This window comes from Electrona antarctica (assembly GCF_951216825.1).
Source record: "Electrona antarctica genome assembly, chromosome: 4".
NCBI lineage: Eukaryota > Metazoa > Chordata > Actinopteri > Myctophiformes > Myctophidae > Electrona > Electrona antarctica.
In genome coordinates this window covers 19,502,775-19,525,776 of record NC_136809.1, presented here as the reverse complement: position 1 = coordinate 19,525,776, position 23,002 = coordinate 19,502,775, and the positions used below count along the sequence as shown (strand labels likewise).

Genomic DNA, 23,002 nt, shown 5'->3' with positions numbered 1-23,002 from the left:
ATTATTTAAAGTGTATATTTGCGTATACCTTATGTCAAGTTCACTACATTTTTCTTTATAGGCTAATTAAAGTCTTCCATATTGTTCGACACAAATAATTCAAATGGAAGATACTGTCTGCAGATCTGTGGTGGTTAATTTTTACCAGCACATTGGACTTGTACAGATCTGTTTATTTGTTTAGTGGTTAGGAAAGGAAATACACTGTTCGAACAATCTCAAAAATGTACTTTGACAACATTAGATCAGATTTAGACCCTTCTGAAGTCTCAGAATGGATCCCAGAATTACAGTAAGAATTGTAAAATTAAATAAGACACTTAAGAATTTGTAAGGTATATTTAGCTTCATTTTCAACTCTGGAATTCTCGAGTCAGTATCATATGATGAAATGCCACGTGACTGTGACGTTTACGCCCGGAACAGGAAGTAAAGTGAAAACATTGGATTAGAAGAAAGCTTGGAAGTGCAATTGTATTGTATTACAATAAAGTAAGTAAAACATATATTTTCAGTTTTATGCATACGCCAACTGGTCAAATAAACAGATAATGATTTGTTCAAATAGTCTAAAGTTATTTCTTTCACGTAAACAACACTAAGCTAAGGCTTGCATGCTAACGGAACACAGTGCATTTGTAAGTGCGTTTTCCTGTCGTCCATCCCTGACTGTTCTGGATTATAGAAACATGGAGACTCGCTTCACGAGGGGAAAGTCCGCCATCCTGGAGCGGCCTCTGACCCGACCCAAGACCGAGGTGAGCGTGAGCGCCTTCGCACTGCTGTTCTCCGAGATGGTCCAGTACTGCCAGAGCCGCGTCTACTCCGTGTCCGAGCTGCAGGCCCGCCTGGCGGACATGGGCCAGGGAGTGGGCGCCAGCCTGCTGGACGTGCTCGTTCTGCGGGAAAAGAATGGCAAGAGGGAAACAAAAATACTAAACATACTGCTCTTCATCAAGGTAAGACTGGAGCTTCGAGGGGGCGCAACACGATGGGGGCAGCTCGATAAAATTAGCTATTTTGTCCAAAATGATATCTATCTATCTATCTATCTATCTAAGTATACATGATTAGAACATGACTAGTACAATGAAGCGTCATGTGAACCATGGCTAGAACATGCTCTTTTAATATTTCTACAACCTCCTGTATATATCCAGTCATTTTGGGACATAATGCTGTTCACATCATGTATACTTTACATTACTTAAGACATTTTTTAAATATATATATATATCGGTCGGGAATATAATTGTCCTAGTCCTCAAAGGAATTGTTTTTATGGTAAAAGAAAATAATGTGTGCGTGCATGTGACTATCAAGCCAGTGAAATATTTATGACCTTCTCCTCTGTGCTCAATGGTCCACAGGTGTCTGTGTGGAGATCTCTGTTTGGCAAAGAGGCAGACAAGCTGGAGCAGGCCAACGATGACGACAAGACCTACTACATCATAGAGAAGGAGCCCCTCGTCAACTCCTACATCTCGGTGCCCAAGGACAACAGCACGCTGAACTGTGCCGCGTTCACCGGTGGCATCGTAGAAGCCATCCTCACACACAGTGGCTTCCCTGCCAAGGTCACGGTTCACTGGCACAAGGGCACCACACTCATGATTAAGTTTGACGAGGCTGTGATCGCCAGAGACAAGGCCCTGGAGGGCAGATAGAGGATGTGGGGGGATGGATGAGGTTGGTCATTGATGCCCTGTTAAGTCAAGTGAAATTAGAATTTTCAACAGAGTAAATACATCTTCATTCATCATCATCATCATTATTATTATTGTTATTATTTTAATCTATTTTGTAGCGGTCTCATGGCACGTTTTAAAGTAGGAGTGGCTATATACTGGGGATCAGGTGTGGTGTGTGTGTTACTATAATAGACATAAATGGCCGCTAGACCAAACTAGACCAAACCTGGTGACCTGCTTATCCCTTAACAGCAAAACAAAGGAATTGCCAGATTTCTTTGAAAAGTTGTATCCCAAAATCTGATATATTGCTGTTGGCAGCAACGAGCAGCAACAACAACACAGTTACATTTTAAATGTGCTGTGTTTTCATGGAAGTGTTGAGTGAGTCAGCTGGTTTACCCTACGGATATAAGGATGATGGAAGCATTTTCCATGGAAACTCTTCTAGTTCCTCATTGTTCTTGATTAGTTAGAATGATAATGTGATCCAATGGTGGAGTCCTGATGCAGCCACAGTTGAACAATGTCAGTTGTGTGTGTAAATAATTAGTATACTATACTGTACTTACTTACATTATACACACACACACACTACAAGAACTACTAGCTACAAGAACTTCACCCTCAAGTTCCACAAGTAAGGTTTAATTTGTCACTCTAGCCTTTCCTTGCTAGTACACCCCCATTGAAGAGACTATCTTTGTGTAGTATCTGCTTTCATTCAATGAGGGACTTATCTCTTTGACACAAACACACAAACAAACAAACACACACACACACACACACACACACACAGAAAATAGCCTGTAAGCTCAGTGTGTTTGCTGTAAATATGTCTTTCTATGCTAGGCCTATTTGGGAAATTTAACTTGAACAACATGGCATGCCCAAGGAACATATTATTGTTCCAAGGAGTGCCCGTTTTATTTCTTGGCCATATAATTCAACATTCTGTTATTGTGTGTTCTTGTAATGGGATGATCAATCCAAAAATATGTGTTGTACCAGAATATGAGATGTAACAAATACAAATTTGTTTCATAAAGGGGTATTTCAATTTCAAATACTTGTGGCATCATTTTAACATCTCAGGTTTTTATGTGTAACCCTTGGCAGCTTTGAAGTTGCTTGTTCAATATCTAGATATTTGATATGAATTAAACCTATTCAACTTCAAACTCCATGTTAACCATGTTACACTCCTTGACAACACACATTCCTGGTTGGGTAATTAAACCAAGGAAGAAAAACAATTAGAAACTGTCTGGGGTTCACACAAGTCCCTAGTAGATGTTAAAATGACCCCCTGAAGTGTGTTAAAGTGAAATTCCCCTTTAATACCATTGACAATGGTATCAAAAGACAACCCTGAAATAAATGCGTGCAAGAATATTATTTTTTTGTGTTGAAGTGCTAGTAATGCACCACGGTGAAATAAATAAACAGGAAAAAAAACACTAATTATTTTGCTTGGAGCAGGGAGGGGGGGAGGGAGGGAGGGAGGGGGGTGTTGTTTCTGTCGGTGTCACATGGTACAGCCGACGTCACATGACCAATAAGGAAAAGACTTTCAACGTAGTCTGCAACAATGAACTGAGCTCCGCGTTATGTCTGCTCTCCGATAGCTGTGTCTTTGACTGTCTTCACGGAAACAAGTTAACAACAGCTGCTTTAATGTTATTCTGTTTTCATATATTTGTAAGAGTTCGACTTCATGGCTACGACCGGCAACCGCGATGATGCCCCAGGTATGGTGACATGGTTTTCTATGGTCCCTCCTTTTGTTTTTTCCAAAATACCAACTTAAAGGACACTCGTAGATGTATTCATCGATTCGAATCGATAAATACATTTACGAGAGTCTAAACTAAACCTTAGGGTAATGACGTATTTGTATTGTATAATGCTGCTTTACTTATGTTTAATTTATGTACGTCTAAACCACTGGTGTATAAAACACTGCAACAACACCAGCAATACTGTCAATGTTTTGGGAAATTCTAAGTTCACTATGACACACCACCTTATGTGTTGATCCTTACTCCTTAGTAATGACTCAGTAACTCCTGTGTTTACCCCTGAACCATTGGAATAGCCTACTGATGACATTTGAAACTTTCTTGTGAGTTATTGTCCAATGTCTAATTGAGGTGAAGCAATAGCATGGATATAATACAGTTTAACTACTGTCATCACTTACCACTTGAGTAAAACTGTAACATTACCCCCCCCCCCCCCCCCCCCCTTAAGTAAATAACAAGGCTGTCCTGAGTTAAACTGAAAGAGGCTATTGTTTTAGATGCCAACCAAGAATCAGACTACCCCCCCTCCCCTTGTCCCTGTTGTTTTACAAGCTAAGCTGCTCTCTCACATGAGAAAACCTTAGGATTTCCCATGTGAGATCATCCATGGTCCTGCACCCTTCCCTTGAGGCATATTCATTGTTTTACAGCCATGTGATTTATTTGTATTGGCTTATGTAATGCACAACAGTGTTGGTCTGTCTTATGTCCAAAAACCAGTGCAATCATTATTATAAAAAGGAAAATCAAAAGACAACAAATAGTACATCTTTCATGTCTGTTTTGCAAACTGAGCTACAGGACACCATATTAATACATATTACAGTAATATAAATATCTATATGGATTAATTTGCATGTAGCCTAGCTATCTTTTATTCTATGTTGATGGGATGAAAGGTAAAATATACTTACCTGAATGTTCTATTTCAGTTGTCTTAGTTAATGGAAGCTAGATACTGTATACTCTTAGAACATTATTCTCAATGCAGCATCCTTTTCATCCAACAGATTGTTTTAAAGGCTGCATAGTATTTGAGGTACCAGGATAGCTGGGAAATTCATACAACCTTGAGTTTATTAAATAGTAATATGAATTATTAATATTCATCTCCTCTCTTGCGCAGAGTCATCAAAGTTATTTGTGACAAATAAATAGGCTACTTAGCTCCATAGGAGTTAGAGAACTATGCAATCACAACACTATTATTTGCAATTGCGATATGTGCTTCTAGATCAGCATTTCTTTTTAAAAATAGCAGATCTACACTAAATGCATCACAACGCACCGGCTATTTTGAAATGGCTGAAATTAAGTGGTTATTAATGTATGTTTTGTAATAATAATCAAAATCTATAAAGTAACTAGTAACTAAAGATTTCAAATAAATGTAGTGGACCTTTACAGTAGAGAGGCTTCCAGTGAATTGCAAATGTAAAAGCTAGACATTTACAGTAAAGATGTATAGCCCACTATTGTACGCGCTAGTGATGTCAGTACAGTATGTACAACTGGCAATTTCCTCCAGTAATGCAGTCATCAGTGTACACAGTTCTATTCTGCTACCTGTACAATCACGTTTTCAAACATGTAATTTTAAGTAATTTCCTTAAAATGATATGTCTTTCACCAAATTATATGTCTTTCACCAGTATACCTCTATATGAAAAATACATCTGATACAGTTGTCCCATATCTTTTGCCATACGCTCTAAGGTTTAAGCAGTTCATAATTTGTTACGGTAAGTTCCAGTAACTACCAAATATACAGAATTTGCTAGAATTTGGATCAAACCAGCATCCTTTTAACTTTTTTTGACATGTTTTCCTAACTCGGATTGGCAGTATGTCTAATGGGTGGCCTAGAGGCTAGTGCTGTAGACTGGCAGATCCAGTCAGTGATAGAGACCTGTTGATGGACTTACTGTCACGCTAGCTTGAATGACACATGGGGAGCTAAGTCTGCTGTCACCGTTGGCGCTACAGAGACAGCAGTGAACCAGAAGGGCCAGATAGTTCCACAGATTCATTCAGCTTGATTGACTCTATCTCCATAAATATCAGTGTTGTTGGCACGGAAAGGTGCACGCAACCCTTTTAGTCTGGCCGATTACTGTCGGCCGTGACCATTGACAAGCTTCTTATTTGTGAAGCTTGTGTCATGGTGACACAAAAAGTTAAGTGGCTATCGTTCTTCTGGCTGTTTGTCATTCTTTCACCTGTTCTCTTTGTCTAGTAAACTAGAGCTCACCACCTCACCTGAATATGGGCATATTACCAAAGACTAGAGGCTGTTATTAATGTCAGTCCTCAACAGCTGTACTACTAAATAGGAAGTGATCCTTCTGAATATGGGTTTGATTTCTCTTGCAGTCAACCTCATGAAGTTTTTGGGTTAATGTATATTCAGGGTTCTTCCACAAGTATGGAAGTATGGAATTAGATTGTAGTTGTTTCCATTTTCTAGGTCTGGAGTCTGGACCTGTATGGAAATAATAATAATTTAAAAAAAAGAGTAAAACAACTTTCCATACTATTGACATATAACTACCAAATCCACACATCCTCCACCATTAGTTGAAAGAAAATGTGGCAATATCTCTGAATTGCATATACTTATTACTTAGCATTACAAATAACATTGACAAATGCTTTTCTGATGCTTGTCTGCAAAAATATCCCTATGTAATTTCCAAGATACGCAATTATTTTAACAAGGTAGCAGCCTATAAAAGAATGTTACAACGCAACATGCACAACATGGGCCAGCCTGTCACACACACACGGCCATTGATAGTGATCTTACAGTAGGTCACTTTATGACCTAAAGTGACCTAAAATGCGCTCGCCGGCGCGCGTCCGAGAGGGCATCTACAACTCCACTTCCCGGGCTGAATTAGGGGCCCAGCATGTCCCTGCTTAGAAGAGAGTAATTGATGACAAGAAATATTGAGTTTGTTGTGTACAACCCTGTATCAATCTAAGCTATAACCACTTCCAATCCTCACAGAAATCAGTGTTCACTCTGTACAGAGGGAAATTGGGCAGTTTCTCTGTGCTGTTCTTGTGAACATTCAACCTGCACTGCAGTGCTTACTTCTGTTGCTTAGCCACATTCTACAACTTTCTGCAGTTTATTGCCCCTGAGTCACACCACAATTTGTCCTATCGCTGACTGTAGACTGTGAAGATTGGTACAGTCCTGACTCAACATGTTATCCTTCCTGTCTCATGTGACGTGCTGACTAGCTACTTATTTATTGTTAAATTGACCCTTACATGAATTGACCCTTACAGACAATATAAACACCCTAATCAAAATTTAAAAAGATTCTTGGAACAGTCTCAATTTTGTGTTCCAGTGCGAGTCACCTATAGTGTTCATGAGGAATGACGTTTTCATGCACAAGTCCTTGATTCTATAAGGTTTGTCTGGAGTAGCTACAGCAGGAGAATAGCGTACATATTTTGGAATGACGTCTACATAGAATTATTTTGAGGTGTGTTGTTGAGCTACTGTCACTAGTACTATGACACATTGCAAAATGTTGTTTTGGACCATACATAATGAACTCTGTGTGCCCTAGCTTTGTCACAAAAATAGCCTTGGTAACCTGAAGTCAGAAGCCGTAGTGTAGTAGACCATGTGGCATCTATCTACAAACAGATAGTATCTGTTTCTTCCATTTTCTTAACACTCCTTCTTTTTCCTTTTCTTAATCGTTATTCTCATCATAAGATTAGGGTTTGAAATTCACTAGTAAAACTTTGGCAGCAGCACTGCACATAGTTTTTTTGTATTATTGTTTATTTTATTTTTGTTTTAGCAAACTAAAGAAGTGATACTTCTTACCACTAACAGACAGGTGGTGTCTGTGTGTTAATGGTAAGCTAATTCCGCTTATTGGTGCATCCACTGGCTTCAGTGACTGTCTACTAGGCACTTGAACACCACCCTGATTAGTGTCTAAACCATCCTACATTTGAACACCACCCTGCTAGCTAGCTTACATTTACACAACCCTGCTTAGCGTTGGAGAGTTGACAAACCTCATCAGGACATGGTCACACAGCACTTTTATCGTACATATGAGGGCGGATTCTGCCAATGCATTTCTATGGGAATGGAGCAGTTTGCTGCCATTTGCGGATTTATGCAAAAAAAAAAACAGCTCCATTCGCATTGAAATGCATTGGCAGAATCCCCCCTCATAGGTGGAATAAAAGTGCTGTGTGACTGTGCCCTCAGACCAGGCTTCCAAGAATTGCCAGCTTTAGCTACCTAACCATCCAAGGAATTTGACAGTCTAGTATCTTCCACACTGGTGTCCTTATTTACCAGAGCTGGCTGACCTAGCAACACAACAGTTGTCTATAGGATTTTAGGTCTATTTACAGTCGCACAGTAAAGTTACTACACAGTATTTGTGTGAAAGTCTAAAACATTTCAAGAATGTTTTGAAATGCCATATGGTTCTTCATCTGAAGAGGGAGTCTACTTTTTAGACAGTTCAGCTTTTTAGTAATCGACCAACTGTTAGAGATTGAGGAAAATAAAACATACTGACTGTATGGAGACTACGTGCAAAGGTGTCAGATTGATGAAAGCTGGCAAAAAACTTGACGACAGGACTGTTACATTCATGCGGTGTTGGTGAAAGGCCCAACACCCTATGTCCCTTTTAATACAGTTTCAGCAATTCAAGCTAAGGATAACCCTGTTAGTTCTGAATCTGAGGGAGATTGTTTTAGAACAAAAAAAAAGAAGAAACCCTGCAGGCTGCAACATTGTTTTATGATGGTCAGAGTTGGAGCGCTAATGGATGATTGATGACAAGACCAGTTCATCATAATTATGCATTACGAGTCAAAGTGTACAGTAGTTTCTCAGGCTGGCGATTTAGAATTACAGGCAGCTTTCTTTCTTACTATTTTGATGTTTATGTTGTGGAACCGAGATTATTTTCAAGGCAACTGGTTGTTTTTTAATATCATATGATATTGGCCTTCCTCAATGTATAAACCTTATGACAAATTCCTCCTGTGATCACATATTCCATCAAGACACCGAAATTGACCATCCTAATAGATGACTTAAGTTGAGCATCATGTACTTGGATGGATGTACAGTAAATAATAATTTGGCCTAACCATCGTTATGGGTTATCCTACGTAGAAGTGAGGACATTGCCAGCCAGCCCATGTCCTTTTGGACATGGTTTTATTTACCTCTCATGGACAGATAATGGCTGCGTTTCAACCAAACAGGTCTTCCTCTGCGTTGTACTATGTGGAGCATGTAGTTGCGCATTCCTTGACAATCGTCTTCGAGATTTATGTTGTTTGGGACTAAATTGATGGACGGACTAAAACGACCAAATAAGGCCATTCTTATAGTCCCATCTCTAGCAGAGCTAAAAAATGTTAGGAAGATTATGCAGGAAATGCTTCAACCATCTCTTTTTCTTCTCATTTAGAAAGTGACAAAGAGTCTTCTTCGCCTGCGGCTCACTATGTCTCCAGCGACAGTGGCTGCGAACACGAACACAACCACCATGGCACCAGCCATAGCAACCATGGCTTCCCCACGACGACGGCGGGTCATTGGATGGGGGCGGAGGGGGAGGGGGAGGAGGAGGCTCTTCGCAGGAAACTGAAATACTTCTTCATGAGTCCCTGTGACAAGTACTCCGCTAAGGGTCGCAAACCTGTCAAGTTGGCCCTGCAGTTGCTCAAGATCATTATTGTCACTGTGCAGGTACTGTATTATTTGTAGTATTTGTATTTATTTTTAGTGAGAAAGATAGTGGAAGAGGAAAGAAAAAAGGGCAGGATGATTTTCATATTACTGAATGTCATGTCATACAGCAATTCACAAAACCGTGTGAAAAGGAAATGAATGGAGTCAGAAGTGTACAATGCAAACATGAAGTACACCAAATACTGTATACCAAAAAGTACAGATAAGAGAAGAGTAAACATAACGACAAGCGACTATTAGGAAGAGCTCTTTAACACAAAGCCTGCAGGCTTGCTTGCTAGAGGTTTCGCAACATACTGCCCAAGGCTTTTTAGTTTTTACTTTGTTTAACAGAATATCTGGTACAAGGTCTTTGGTTCTCATGTCAAAAGTGAAGGAGCTAATAACTCCCACCTGGCGTACAACGATTGTCTGTTGTGAGTTTTCAATACAAATTTCAGCAGGAAGCGCAAAGACGATACTTGTACAACAGCCCGTTTTGGGCTGTTGATTCATTGACCATTGCCTCTGATGGCTCCATATTACTAATACAATTGCAATCACTGGTAGAATAAGAAATACTGCAAAGGCCTGCAGTGTAATCACTGGACCATGAGTGGATAATGAAATCCCTCAATACCATCAGAGGTGTGCACAGTTGAGCCTTGTGGCTGTGTTTGTTTGGGGACCGAATGACACACACACACACACACACACACACACATACAGTACGTACAATGTATACGTGCGAACAGACAGTGTACAGAGAAAGGCAAACAAACTCATTACAAGTGTGAGTTCCGCACTCACACTTCCTGCAGCTCAACTATCTAGTTTTGATCAACCAAGAACATTTGGGACCATGGTCAATCATAGATTCATAGTTAGTCTTTTTCCCCCTCTCCCTCCCAACTCACCTAGTATAGCTCCTGTCTCATTCTTCTTTGACTGTCATTCTTACTCATCAACCCCTCTCTCAATCTCTTGTCTTATCCCCCCTCTCTCCAATCACTTTCTGAAATCTTCTCCCTTCAGCTGGTGCTTTTTGGTCTGAGTAACCAAATGGTGGTGACGTTCAAGGAGGAGAACACCATGACCTTCAAACACCTGTTCCTCAAGGACTATGACGAGGCCTCTGATGACTCCTTCTCTGTGTACACTCAGAGTGATGTCTATGATCACATCTTCTACGCTGTGGACAAGGTTAGCACTTAGCAGTTAGCACCACTAACAAAATTAACCTCACATTGGCATGCAAACCCTGCCTGCACCAACATCCACGAAGAATCCAGTGCATCAAACCTTATCACCAGGTTAGGTCAAATTGGGCGGCAGTGTCTCAAGAGGTAAAGTGGTCGTCTTGGAATCTGAAGGTTCCCGGTTTGATCTCCTGCTCCTTCTGGCTTTGTGTCAAAGGGTTCTTGAGCAAGACACTGAGCCGCTAACTGCTCCTGATGGTACCTTGCATGGTTTCCTCTGCTGTCGGTGTGTTGGAAATTGGGAATGTGAGCATTTTAAAGTGCTTTGTTTTAGTTGTTGTTCTTCCTGTCTCCTCCCCAGTATCTGACATTACCAGAGACCACGGTGGGGCGCTACGCATATGTCTACGATGTGGGCATAAATGGCAGTGCCCTCTCACTGTGCCAGCAGTACTACAAGAAGGGAAGCATTGACCCAGCCAATGATACCTTCAACATAGACCCTCGGGTCATGACAGGTATGATATCTCTTTTCTGTTTCTCATAGCTGTGTGCAGAATATAGGAACCATGTTTCTGCTATGAGTGAAGTAGTATGCTATTTTATATATGCAATATGTATTATATAAGGGATAATGTCTGGTTAGCTGGTCATTGTTGGGAGATAATTCACCGACAGGGTGATTACCCACCGACGCGAAGCAGAGGGGGTTAATCACCCTGAAGGTGATTGTATCCCAGCACTTTGAGCTGCATTTCATGTCATGAAAGGTGCTATACAAATAAAGTTTTATTATTATTATTATATAGTCTCTCTCTCTCTTCCTCCTTCCCTCCCTCTCTCCTTCGCTCGCTGACCGAACTCTCCCTCTCACTTCCTCTCTCACCCTCTCTACAGTCACCTACCCCCCCCCCCCCCCCCCCCCCCCCCCTCGTGTCACTCTCCCTCTCGATTTATGCTGATGTTAACTGTAGGCTGTAGCCCACATCTTCATTTTATACTTGATAATATTCCTATTACAGAATTTGTCCATGGTCTTAGTTTTTTCAATTTTAGTTATTGGCATAGTTGGCCTCAGGGCAACCACTCTATTGTTATTGTCATTTTATTGTATGTTTCTAGGGTAACTTCTGACATGACATCATGTGGGTCTATGGTGTTTTCCATTATTATGTCATCATGCTGATTCCATAATAATATATGGGGTCTATGGGTTTTCCATTATTCCCTTTATTATGATGTATGACATATGACAGCATGTCAGCATCTCCACTTATATAAACCCTTGTGATAAAGAGTGAATATTTTCAGTCTTTATCAAGAGGCAACCACACTTCTGGTTTACTTTGTGCAGTATTCTTTATTTTTTCATCAAGGTGAAGTTAGATTTTCAGTTGGCTTTTGTTCGCCTATATTTATCAACCGAAATTACTGCAGTTTCATTACTGGTAAAGATGTTACATAACTTTAGAGTTCCCCACTTCCTCCACTGTGTGAAATTTCATCAAATGAAAACAAAACAATGGAAATAACCACAAATATACATCTCCCTGATCTCCCTAGTCTACCATTTTCTCATTTTAGGCTTTGTATAATTGTGATAATTTGTACTGTAATGACTCTACTCTCTCTCTCTCTCTCTCTCTCTCTCTCTCTCTCTCTCTCTCTCTCTCTCTCTCTCTCTCTCTCTCTCCAGACTGTATTGGAGTGAACCCTCAGTCTGCCCCCCCGCCTGTCCTCACTGATAGCTACAAGAACTTCACCCTCAAGTTCCACAAGTAAGGTTTCATTTGTCACTCTAGCCTTTCCTTGCTAGTACACCCCCATTGAAGAGACTATCTTTGTGTAGTATCTGCTTTCATTCAATGAGGGACTTATCTCTTTGACACAAACACACAAACAAACACACACACACACACACACACACACACACACACACACACAGTCACACACACACGCATACGCAAAGCCATGTGCATGTATGCAACAGCATGCATACAAGTCACCTACATTGTGTCGCTAATCTACAACAAAAAAGGATAGTTCCAAACATTATCAGTTGAGTGGTATGACACTCTGACTGCCGTGTGGAGAACAGGTGAGTAGCCTATATTTTTCATAGTTTATTACATTGTCTTGTGCTTTATTTATTTTTCATTGAGAACAATGAGGGACTTATCTCTTTGACACAAACACACAAACAAACACACACACACACACAGTCACACACACACACGCATACGCAAAGCCATGTGCATGTATGCAACAGCATGCATACAAGTCACCTACATTGTGTCGCTAATCTACAAGAAAAAAGGATAGTTCCAAACATTATCAGTTGAGTGGTATGACACTCTGACTGCCGTGTGCTGTAGGTTAAAATGCTGTTCAGCCTTACTGAGATTCTCCTGTCTGTCTGTGTCTCTTTGTCTCTCTCTCCTCCATCCCTCATCTTACTACTGTCTGTCTGTGTCTCTTTGTCTCTCTCTCCTCCATCCCTCATCTTACTACTGTCTGTCTGTGTCTCTTTGTCTCTCTCTCCTCCATCCCTCATCTTACTACTGTCTGTCTGTGTCTCTTTGTCTCTCTCTCCTCCATCCCTCATCTTACTACTGTCTGTCTGTGTCTCTTTGTCTCTCTCTCCTCCATCCCTCATCTTACTACTGTCTGTCTGTGTCTCTTTGTCTCTCTCTCCTCCATCCCTCATCTTACTACTGTCTGTCTGTGTCTCTTTGTCTCTCTCTCCTCCATCCCTCATCTTACTACTTCCTTAGACTCATTAATGTCACCATAGAGTTCCAGCTGAAGGCCATTAATATACAGACCATCATTAACAATGAGATCCCTGACTGTTATACATTCTACATTACGGTGAGAGCAACACACACACACACACACACACACACACACACACACACACACACACACACACACACACACACACACACACACACACACACACACACACACACACACACAGAGTGACACAGAGGTAGGACTGTGATAGTATGGAATTTAAATTGATGTGGTGCAATGGCAACATGCCTTGGCGGTACGTAATACTATATATAATGTCCTTGAGTGGAGAAATTCTCAGTCAAATTATAGTCATTCTATTTATCAACTAATCACTTCACGGTATATCTATTAATTTGGATTAATTTGGGGAAAATCTATTATAGTGTTTGAAATTTGTTTAGGGCTGGGCTGGGGGAAAGAAAAGAAAACGGACATTGTAGGAAGGTAAAACAAAACACATATTTACTCCATAACAATTATTTCATTATGTTTGGGAAACACTGTCTAGGGCTGTCACTATTACAAATGTAAGTTGACGATTAATTGTCACAAATAATAATGATTAACGATTTCAGTGTGTTTTATGCATTGAACATTGGAATGTTACAATTTGCATTTCTGTTTGCCTTTTATAGGCTTCATAATCACAAATTGCACAGATATGACAAATAACTTAAATATACAAAGAAATCATCACTGACTTTTTTGTTTGTATTACTTTTTTATATTTTTTTCTTTCCAAACATTTACAAAATAGATGCAGATCTGCTATTTCTGGTATTATTCTTTTTTAAATATTTGAAAACGTATGGACATTTCTTTTCTTTTTATATAATTTTTATCCCACGATTTTGTAACCCATTTTTAAACATGGAAACGATTGACGATTATGCAAAAATAAGTGTGATTATCTCAAATAATTGCAATTGGGCGATTATGTAATAATTGTGACAGGCCTATTAACGTAATCTCTGCTGGTGCTCTGCTGTCTTACAGATAGTCCTGGACAACAAGGGTCACAGTGGTAAAGTTAAGATCACTCTGCAGAACAGGGCCTCTGTAAAGGAATGTAAAGATCCCAGCGTCTCCGGCTATGGTGAGACACAGTCACAATGGGGAAGTATGCATGAATGTATTGAATAATCAGTAGTATATGATGCCCGTCAGTAGCCTATATTTTTCATAGTTTATTACATTGTCTTGTGCTTTATTTATTTTTCATTGAGGGACACTATTTATTCATTAATCCTTAGCCAGTGCCACAATCTTTTCAGTGCATACTCTTGTTTTGAAACATGACGTAAAATTCGGCTGTGTAAAGTGTCCCGTGTGATCGTTACTTCATAAATTCACCCAAAACATACATTTTGTGACCACGATCATCAATGCTTTAGTTGTGTTCAGTGAAAAAAAACGTAATCTGGGAAAATCTAAATACATAGAGGCATATGGAGGTGGACCTTTTCACTTTCGGTTAATTTCCTGTTTACTCGGTCGCCTAGCAACCCAGAGCTATTCATACGGTGGTGAAGAGCGCGATCAATTAATCAAAAGACGTCCAAACACGCCCTTGGCACAGGATGAGATAAATTAGTGTACACAACCAGATATAGCCTATGGTCTATATTGTGTAGTACAGTATGTGCTGTATAGAAGTGTATTTATAAATTAAACACACACACATATACATTTAAGAGATGTATATGTACTTGAGATGCAGAACATGCAGAAATGCGTATGTATTTTGATGACATGTTGGTTGGTTTTGGTTTCAACTCTCAGCTTTCAACTACTCACGCTTGGCGTTTGATGTGGCGGTGGCCTTGGTGTGTTCGCTGTCGCTGCTGCTGTGTGGACGCTCCATACTGCGAGGCATCATGCTACAACATGTAAGGATGCTTAGGATGGGAGCACATCTCACATGTTTTTATTGAGCAGTTTTGACATACAATACTATATACAAACACAAATAATATGCTGGGACATAGAGACAGGATGAAGGATTGATTGATTGTTTGACTGATTGGGACGTGAGACTGAAGATGGTGTAAAGAAGCATCCTTTTGCTTTAGTTTTTTAGATAGGATCATAGGATAGTAAAGACACTGAACTTGACAGAGAGGGGAAGGTAAATTCTGAGAGTACCCCTTGAAAAGAAGATTAATATAGTGTAAAACTTTTTGCAGAGCTGAGGAAATGGGAGACCCAATAACGCAGTTACGTTAGAGCGTATATTTCGTTTACTGACCGGGTCAATCAGCGCAACACATTCAGCCAACTGTCCCCACTCCCAACTGGCTATGGGAAGTGGGATTTTAATTGATTGACGAATGGCCAAAACTACACAGTTTATCGAGAGAATCCGGTACGTCGATCTCTAGTGATTGGTTAGGGAAAATCTATTTCAGACTGAAGGAGTCAGGCTTCAGTCTGATATCAGGCTAGGTTAGGGGGAGAAGATGAGTACATTATGTTAAAGGTTAAATTGTGTTATAAAAAGGGTCCCAAATATCATGCAAGACTTTGCTTTTATTTTTTACAATCCTACATGGGTTGTTTCTGATTCGATGTGTAACAAACATCTATGCTGTTTCCCTTGCTCTATTCACTACTCTCTCTCTATCATTCTCCACTCTTTCTCACTATCGTCTCTGTTTCAGGAATATGTTGAGTTTTTCAAAGATAGTCTCAATCGCAAGGTGATGGCAGGTGACCGTTGGGAGTTCATCAACGGCTGGTATATCCTTCTCATCATCAGCGATATCCTCACCATCATTGGCAGTGTGATCAAAATAGGCATCGAATCCAAGGTTTGTCCTCTTCGCGCCCTCTAGTGGCCATTATGTGCTACTGACTTTTTACATTATTGTTTTGGAACTTCACCAATATGATGTGTTACACTCTCATATTGTGATGAGCGGGGTCCACAACTTCAGTATATCCCCTTGACGTACTACTTTAGCCATTCTTGAGCATATCAACACCTGAGCTACAATTGTACATGTTACTTCCCTGTAAAACTACAGTGACTATCTTGCTACTTTTCCTGATAGACTATGTCTGCCTACGATTTGTGCGGTATCCTGTTGGGCACCTCCACGCTACTGGTGTGGGTTGGAGTCATTCGCTACCTCACCTTCTTCCAGAAGTACAACGTAAGTTACAGACTCTTTCTCCGCCAACCGTCCTCTCAAACAAACATACACTCGCAATCTCGCATGATTCGCAATTGCTGTCTAAGACATTTTTCTGCCCATAGATCCTGATAGTGACGCTGCGAGCCGCATTTCCCAATGTGATCCGGTTCAGTTGCTGTGTTGCAGTCATCTATCTGGGTTACTGCTTCTGTGGTTGGATTGTTCTGGGACCATACCATGAGAAGGTTTGACAGCAATACCTCTCTTAAAAGAAGGAAAGAAATTGTAGATTGTTCAAGTGAAGACTGACAGGAAAGAGGGAGAGAGAGACGGGGAGAGACATGCAGCAAAGGTCGTCATGAACGGGACTCGAACACGCAACGTGCTGTCAGGCCAGAGCCTATATGTGGCATGTGCCTGGACACCACATTAACACCGTCGTCCCAGTTTTAGGCAAACTACTACTACTACTAATAATAATAATAATTTAATTTAAAAACATTGTAAAACTCTAAATTCTAATTGCCCTATATATCTTTGTTTCTTGTTTCTCAAAATCTACTGAACTTTGACCTAATGCATTAGTAAGGACCCCATCTGACCCCCATCTGACCACGCAAGCTCACACAAGCTTGCTATTTTTGGCGAAGGGATTTAGTGTTGAGGTTAAAGAAAAAGGACCAGACATTGCATATAACCCTGGGGGACCCTGGTCAACTAAGTACATAGGGATAAAGTGGTTAAGGATCACATTTCAGCCATGGAACAACGGCTTACATTTTCCATAAACGTGTTTTTCATTGCGTTGCAGTTCCGCTCTCTGTCCATGGTGTCAGAGTGCCTGTTCTCACTCATCAACGGAGACGACATGTTCGTGACGTTCTCAGGCATGCAGGAGAGCAACCTCCTAGTGTGGGTGTTCAGTCAGATTTACCTCTACACCTTCATCTCCCTCTTCATCTACATGGTGTTGTCGCTCTTCATCGCTCTCATCACGGGGGCCTATGAGACTATCAAGGTGTGCTTCCTATTATATTATACATTATCTTTTTTGATAGGTAGTTTATTCGTTCAGTTTAATCATCTTTGATATTCTTCTGCCTACACATGATACAATGATACATGATGTCCATACATTTTCAAAAGAAAATCAAAAATAGCAGCTTACAACACATCACTTTGTGATTCCCTTGTTTGACCTGAGGAAGGGCCAAACAAAGGTGCTTATTGGTCAAAAACCTAGATGTGTGTTTCAAAGGATAGTTTTCTGATTTAAAAATGTATTAATTATTCTACTGAGATGATGTAATGGGAGAGGAAATCGAATGGGAGACCTGCGTTAGTCCCACAGGTGTGAAATTCAGTTTCAGCTTCAACCAGCTGATGGCTCATAGTTTAAGTTTATGTTTAATTAAGCATGAAGTTACCAAATAACATGGTATTTACTTAAAATGACATGACAAATGTTTCCTCTACGACTCCCACCAGCACCAAACCCAAGAGCCGATGCACATTACGGACCTGCATGCCTTCATAGCGGAGTGCACAGACACACCGAGCTCTGGGAAGTTCAAGGGCCTGGAGACCTCTCCCTGCTCCTTCTTCTGCTGCTGTGACAGGTTGGTGGCAGTGTTCATTTCGTCGCCGAAAGATGTTCGGCCACTACTGTTTTTCACCGACAAAAATGCAATAAAAACTAAGCTACTATGTTGACTAAAACTATATAATATATAACTGACAATTTTGTCAACAAATAAAAACTAGACAAAAAATGTTAGGGAGGGACTAGTGGAGAAGAGATTCAGTAGAACTAAAAGACAAGTCATTTTATGTTTGCTTGGGTGTTGTGCTCTGAAAATAGCAGATCTACAAGCTCATTGTGTTGATATTTTGTCCATTAAAACTAGACTAAAGCGAAAACTTTTCAGATGACAAAAATATTACTAAAACTAAATGAAAATGTATTCAAAATTAACTTTACTATCAAAATGAATACTGATCCATTAGTAGATTTTACACAGAAAAGATTTTTTTCTAGTTTCTTCAAATAATGTGATGTTTTTTGGTATATGTCTTTTTTAATTGTTATTATTGGAACATAATTAATAACCCATGCCATGTGTGCTTGCTGCTGCAGAACAACAACATATGAGGATGTCCTCCTGGTCAACTAAAACGTGTGACCTCACCTCAGTGATATCACTGACGCCCCCTCCTGGCCATAGAGCGCCACAGTGCACACTCCTGACACTCCTCCCATTGTTTCCCAGCTACCGAACCCGAGTCCTAATCTCATCAACGCTTCCGTGAAGGACGGCCCAGTTCACAGGACTGGCCAGTTCACAGGATTAACCGGAACCGGGAAGAGTGTGTAAGCAACTGTCAGGACCGGTTCTGGAACTGGTCACATCACATAGAACATGTACTAGCAGAGCACAGTGTGGAGGCATATTGACATTGACGTCTGCTTAATTGGTTCTTTGTTACCCAGTCCATCCAGTGAGGATGCATATCGTGATACATTTCCGGCTTCTCCTTTTACTGTTCTCTTGACTCTGACCAGAAATGGACCGACGGGCAGCACTCCCTCTGAAGAGGATTCAGTGGCATCATGGATGAATACTGCAGAGACATTGTGCAGTTTCATATTGTAGACAATTGTTGGCCTAGCAGGACATAATACAGTGTTTCACTTAAACAGACTTAAGTTCATCAAGATACTAAAAGTGCCTTGGGAGAATCAGAAGGATATGGTGTGTGTGAAGGCACAAAAGCTTTTGAGATTTTTTTATTATTATTTATTGAGCATCAAAAGAATTGTTCTTTTCATTTTCTCCCCAATTTAGTCATTGCCAATGCATATAGTCCCGGTCATTGTCAAACTCTTGTTGGTCTCGTAGAAGGGTATGTTGACCATCACGTGTCTCCTCCAATACACATGGATTGCCAGCCATGCCTTTCCCCTTTTCACAGTTAGTTACAATATTTCAGAAGATGATTATTTATGATTAAAATGGCTTAACCTCATACTAGTTGTATAACTAGTAGTTGCTCAGTAGCTCTCATGGAAATTGCTGATTGGCGCTTACACTCAGAATACACATTTAATATGCTTAGCACATTATCCAATGACACGACTGCCAAAACATAATCACTGCCAAACAATAGATGATTTATGTCATGAATTATGAAGTGCGATACACTACTAACAATCAAAACACACCTGAAAATGGTTTGTTGTTCTGTTTGGCAATGTTTTGAAAAATATATGGGGCAGTATGCCCTCATTTTGTAGTCTTTGTTTAAACAGAAATAACTGCGATGCCTGGCATCGAAAGATCACCTTCAGAATGATATTTCAAAGCGTTATGGCAGCAGGTCCCAGTTCTCCTGCAGAAGTCCCCTGTTGGCATGGCTCAAATATTCTAGAGCTAGTGCTACTTCTATTGCTGTTCTTTGAGTTATTAAGGTCATCTTTTTTTTCTTTTCTTTTTTTCGTTTCTGTTTTACCCCTCCTGAACTCTTACCCCAATTATATGAACAAAATGTTTCTGCAAGCAATGATGTCTGGGTCACACTGACCCACAATGCTTTTAGGCTTCTTTTGTCTTGCTATTTTTCTTTGTCTGTCTCATAATGATCTCTCATTTAAAACTCTAACTAGTGCCTGCATCTGAACAGCATAGTTTTATTTCGTTATTTCTATGGAGCATGAATAGTATGGAATACATTTATTATCCAAGCATAGCTGGAAAATGCACAAGAAGATGAGTCTTCAAAACATTTTTTTATTATTACTATTATTGAGAAATGTATTTCTAGTTATTTGTTTGTTTTAAAGAGAGGTTGAATTATCGTATGCTGCCTTTGGACTTCCGTCTTTACCTTGTTGTCGTTCTAGGGCCCTTTTCCACATCTCAGGCTTCTGCTGGCAAAACTGGACAATAAAACTTGATGAAAACACATTTTTAAATGTATATGAATGAATCCATATAGATTGAAACTGACCACAATAACAACAGCGAACGTTCTAGTCCATATGATTCCGTTCTGTTTCTTGGATACAAATAAGAAAGCCCTTATGGTAACTATCTTGTTACAATGTCCAGTATAGTTTATTATGGTGAGAAGAAAACAATACTAAGACATAAGAAAATTAAGTTTTCTCAGGGGAGTGCTAAACCAAAGATTATCTTGTAGGAGCAACATGAGAACATTTGGATTATTATTTTGTTTTTCAACTTTTACCAAATTGGACAAACGATTCATTGTACATTTTAATGAGTTTTGTGTAGCATTACACAGATGTATTACTTGACCTTTGTTTGAGCTTTGCTGCATCTGTCTGTTCTTTGTGACAACCAACCAAAAGATAGAAAAAGGAAGAAGTCTGCACACCGTTTTAAAAGCAGACTTCTCCCTTTTTCTACAGTTTATTCTTTTGTTGGAGCAACCGTTGAATTGCCTGGGATGTGCATGCACCTCCTGACCACTTTAACCAACCAAAAGATATTGCAAATCCACCAATTAGTTTCTTGGTCTGCTCTCATATGGTCATTTTAACATTTCAATAAGCCTTTAAAATCAACCACGGCAAGACGGCATATGTCATAATTTAGCAGGGAGGAGAAAATGCTGATGTTTATATCTTAAATTGGAAATGCCAATGGTTTCATTTGGGTGCAATTCCTTTAAAACCCATTTTGTGCGGGAACCCCTTCTGGTGTATTAAGCATTATGTTATGCTTTAGCTATTGGAACTATTGGAACTTGTAGGTCTGCTATTTTTGAAAAATCGTGAAAATGTGGCACAATTCTTTGAATATATTTTCTTTCAGAGTTTCAGTTTTTAACTCAAATCTTTGCTTCTGGCGGGGTCCCTGGAACAACATATTGTCAGATGGGGTCGGCGGCCAAATACATATCATTTTTGGGGTTCCCGACATGAAATATTGAGAACCACTGATATAGAAACATGAGGTTTTTCAGAAAAAAATACATTTTAAAAAGACATATTTTAAATTCCGACGTCAGGCCTAAATGGGTTAAAATATCAGAGGAGGGTGCAAATGGTTGGAAGAAGACCACAGGGTCCTAAAGGATAATAGGTTATTGACCAAGTTATCCTGAGGTGGCGGAATAGAAGTCATAGTAGATCATGAATTTAAGTGAAAAGTGGAATCTTGATTTTTGCCCAGTCCGGACAACAAAAGCTTGCAACAAACAAATACATAATCCAAAAGGATTTATAGGCTAACATCGATTTGAGCTAGAACACAAGACCATTCTGCGTAGGTCAGTTAAATGGTACAGTTTATTTTCACTTTTGATTGAGAACTCCTTTATTATTGTTCATCTTCCTAAGCGGCATTTGGCAACAGCAGTACGTACCACATCTTTGCTGTTAATTTACTTAATTGCATATGCTCATACATTATGTAGGCTACCAATCTGCTCTCTCCAGCACTCCTGTCTTATAGCCTGTCTTAGTGATGTGCGTGCATGCATGTGCGTATGTGTGTTTGTGCACGTGAGACAGCTAAAGTTTACAGTTTAACCTTTGGAAATATACCTCATTAACATGCACAATAGATTATCTAATAAAGTATTGTATTGTACATAGTTAGCTCTTTTTGTGCTGTATTATATTTTCAATGGACTGATCTAATATTTGTTAATGTCATTTGGATATCAACTTCTTTTGTAAATAAATGTGTGTTCCAATCTCTAAGTTCTGACTGATTGTGGTTCTGGCCTTTTATTCTAGCATGTCAGCAGAAATCTGCAAAATGACGACAACAGTGAACCAGCTAGCCTCTTTGTATCGGAAATAAAACTAGTGTGTTTGTTATTATCCTGTGCGTGTATCTACTTGGCTATCTGTGTCAATCTTACTGTATCTGTGCATGTCTGTGTGTGGGCTTGCAGAGTTTGCTTTGGCCCACAGGCAGTGTGTGCAGCTGTCCTTGGTAGAAGGTGTGTGTGCTAGTGGGCTTTGGGCAGATGGGTGAGAGCAGACCACAATAAAGAGATTGTTATTCAAAACAACCAAGAAAGGCCTTTAGACTATCATTGCATCCCATTTTCATGAAGGCTTCATAACAGAACCACACCCTTCTTCAGCATCATTACTTAGCAATAAGTGGCTGGGCAGGAAGAGGGGATTTAATAGCTTTGGTTTCTCTGCGATGTATAATGGTGGATGTGTCATTAGAGTCTGGTTTACTAGTTTAATAGTTTACTGGTTTTGGGTAGGGACCCAAAATGGGTCACTGAGTCACTGACCTACTTAGGTCCCATGTTTTTTAGGTCCCATGTTTTCTGAGAAAGACATTCAACAGAGATTCTTTGGCCCATATCACCCCAAAACAATCTACAAGGCGTATGCATCGTAGATATTGCACATGAAATCAGAACGCATTTTCCAACGCAAAGATGTGTGACTGATAATCCAGCAGAGTTTAAGCTGAACCAGTGAAATGCGAGGGAGCCAAGAGGAGTTTGGGTCAGGATTTTTCCTTTCATCTTGGCATGGGGCCCCTGCCGATCGGAAAGACTGACAGGCTGCTGATGAAACAATTGCCAGAGTCCTGAAAAGCTGGGAGAATGATCTGGTCGGGCAGACAGACTG

At 40.0% G+C, this 23,002-nt stretch overlaps 2 protein-coding genes across 2 annotated transcripts; both read left to right on the top strand.

The window, feature by feature from the left end:
• The first annotated feature begins 355 nt into the window (after nucleotides 1–355).
• trappc5 (trafficking protein particle complex subunit 5) lies at nucleotides 356–3,095 on the top strand. The gene is made up of 3 exons (XM_079499305.1): nucleotides 356–492; nucleotides 686–959; nucleotides 1,371–3,095. The coding sequence occupies exons 2-3, from the start codon at nucleotides 690–692 to the stop codon at nucleotides 1,665–1,667; spliced, it is 567 nt and encodes a 188-aa protein (XP_079355431.1). The 5' UTR covers nucleotides 356–492; nucleotides 686–689; the 3' UTR covers nucleotides 1,668–3,095.
• Nucleotides 3,096–3,269: 174 nt separating this feature from the next.
• mcoln1a (mucolipin TRP cation channel 1a) lies at nucleotides 3,270–22,222 on the top strand. Its single transcript, XM_079500369.1, has 15 exons — nucleotides 3,270–3,442; nucleotides 8,974–9,254; nucleotides 10,272–10,439; nucleotides 10,797–10,953; nucleotides 12,132–12,213; nucleotides 13,210–13,306; nucleotides 14,231–14,330; nucleotides 15,017–15,123; nucleotides 15,895–16,044; nucleotides 16,288–16,389; nucleotides 16,494–16,616; nucleotides 17,183–17,389; nucleotides 17,860–17,990; nucleotides 18,509–21,051; nucleotides 21,406–22,222. Exons 1-14 carry the CDS (start codon nucleotides 3,409–3,411, stop codon nucleotides 18,543–18,545), a joined length of 1,776 nt encoding a protein of 591 aa, XP_079356495.1. The 5' UTR covers nucleotides 3,270–3,408; the 3' UTR covers nucleotides 18,546–21,051; nucleotides 21,406–22,222.
• Nucleotides 22,223–23,002: the final 780 nt, after the last annotated feature.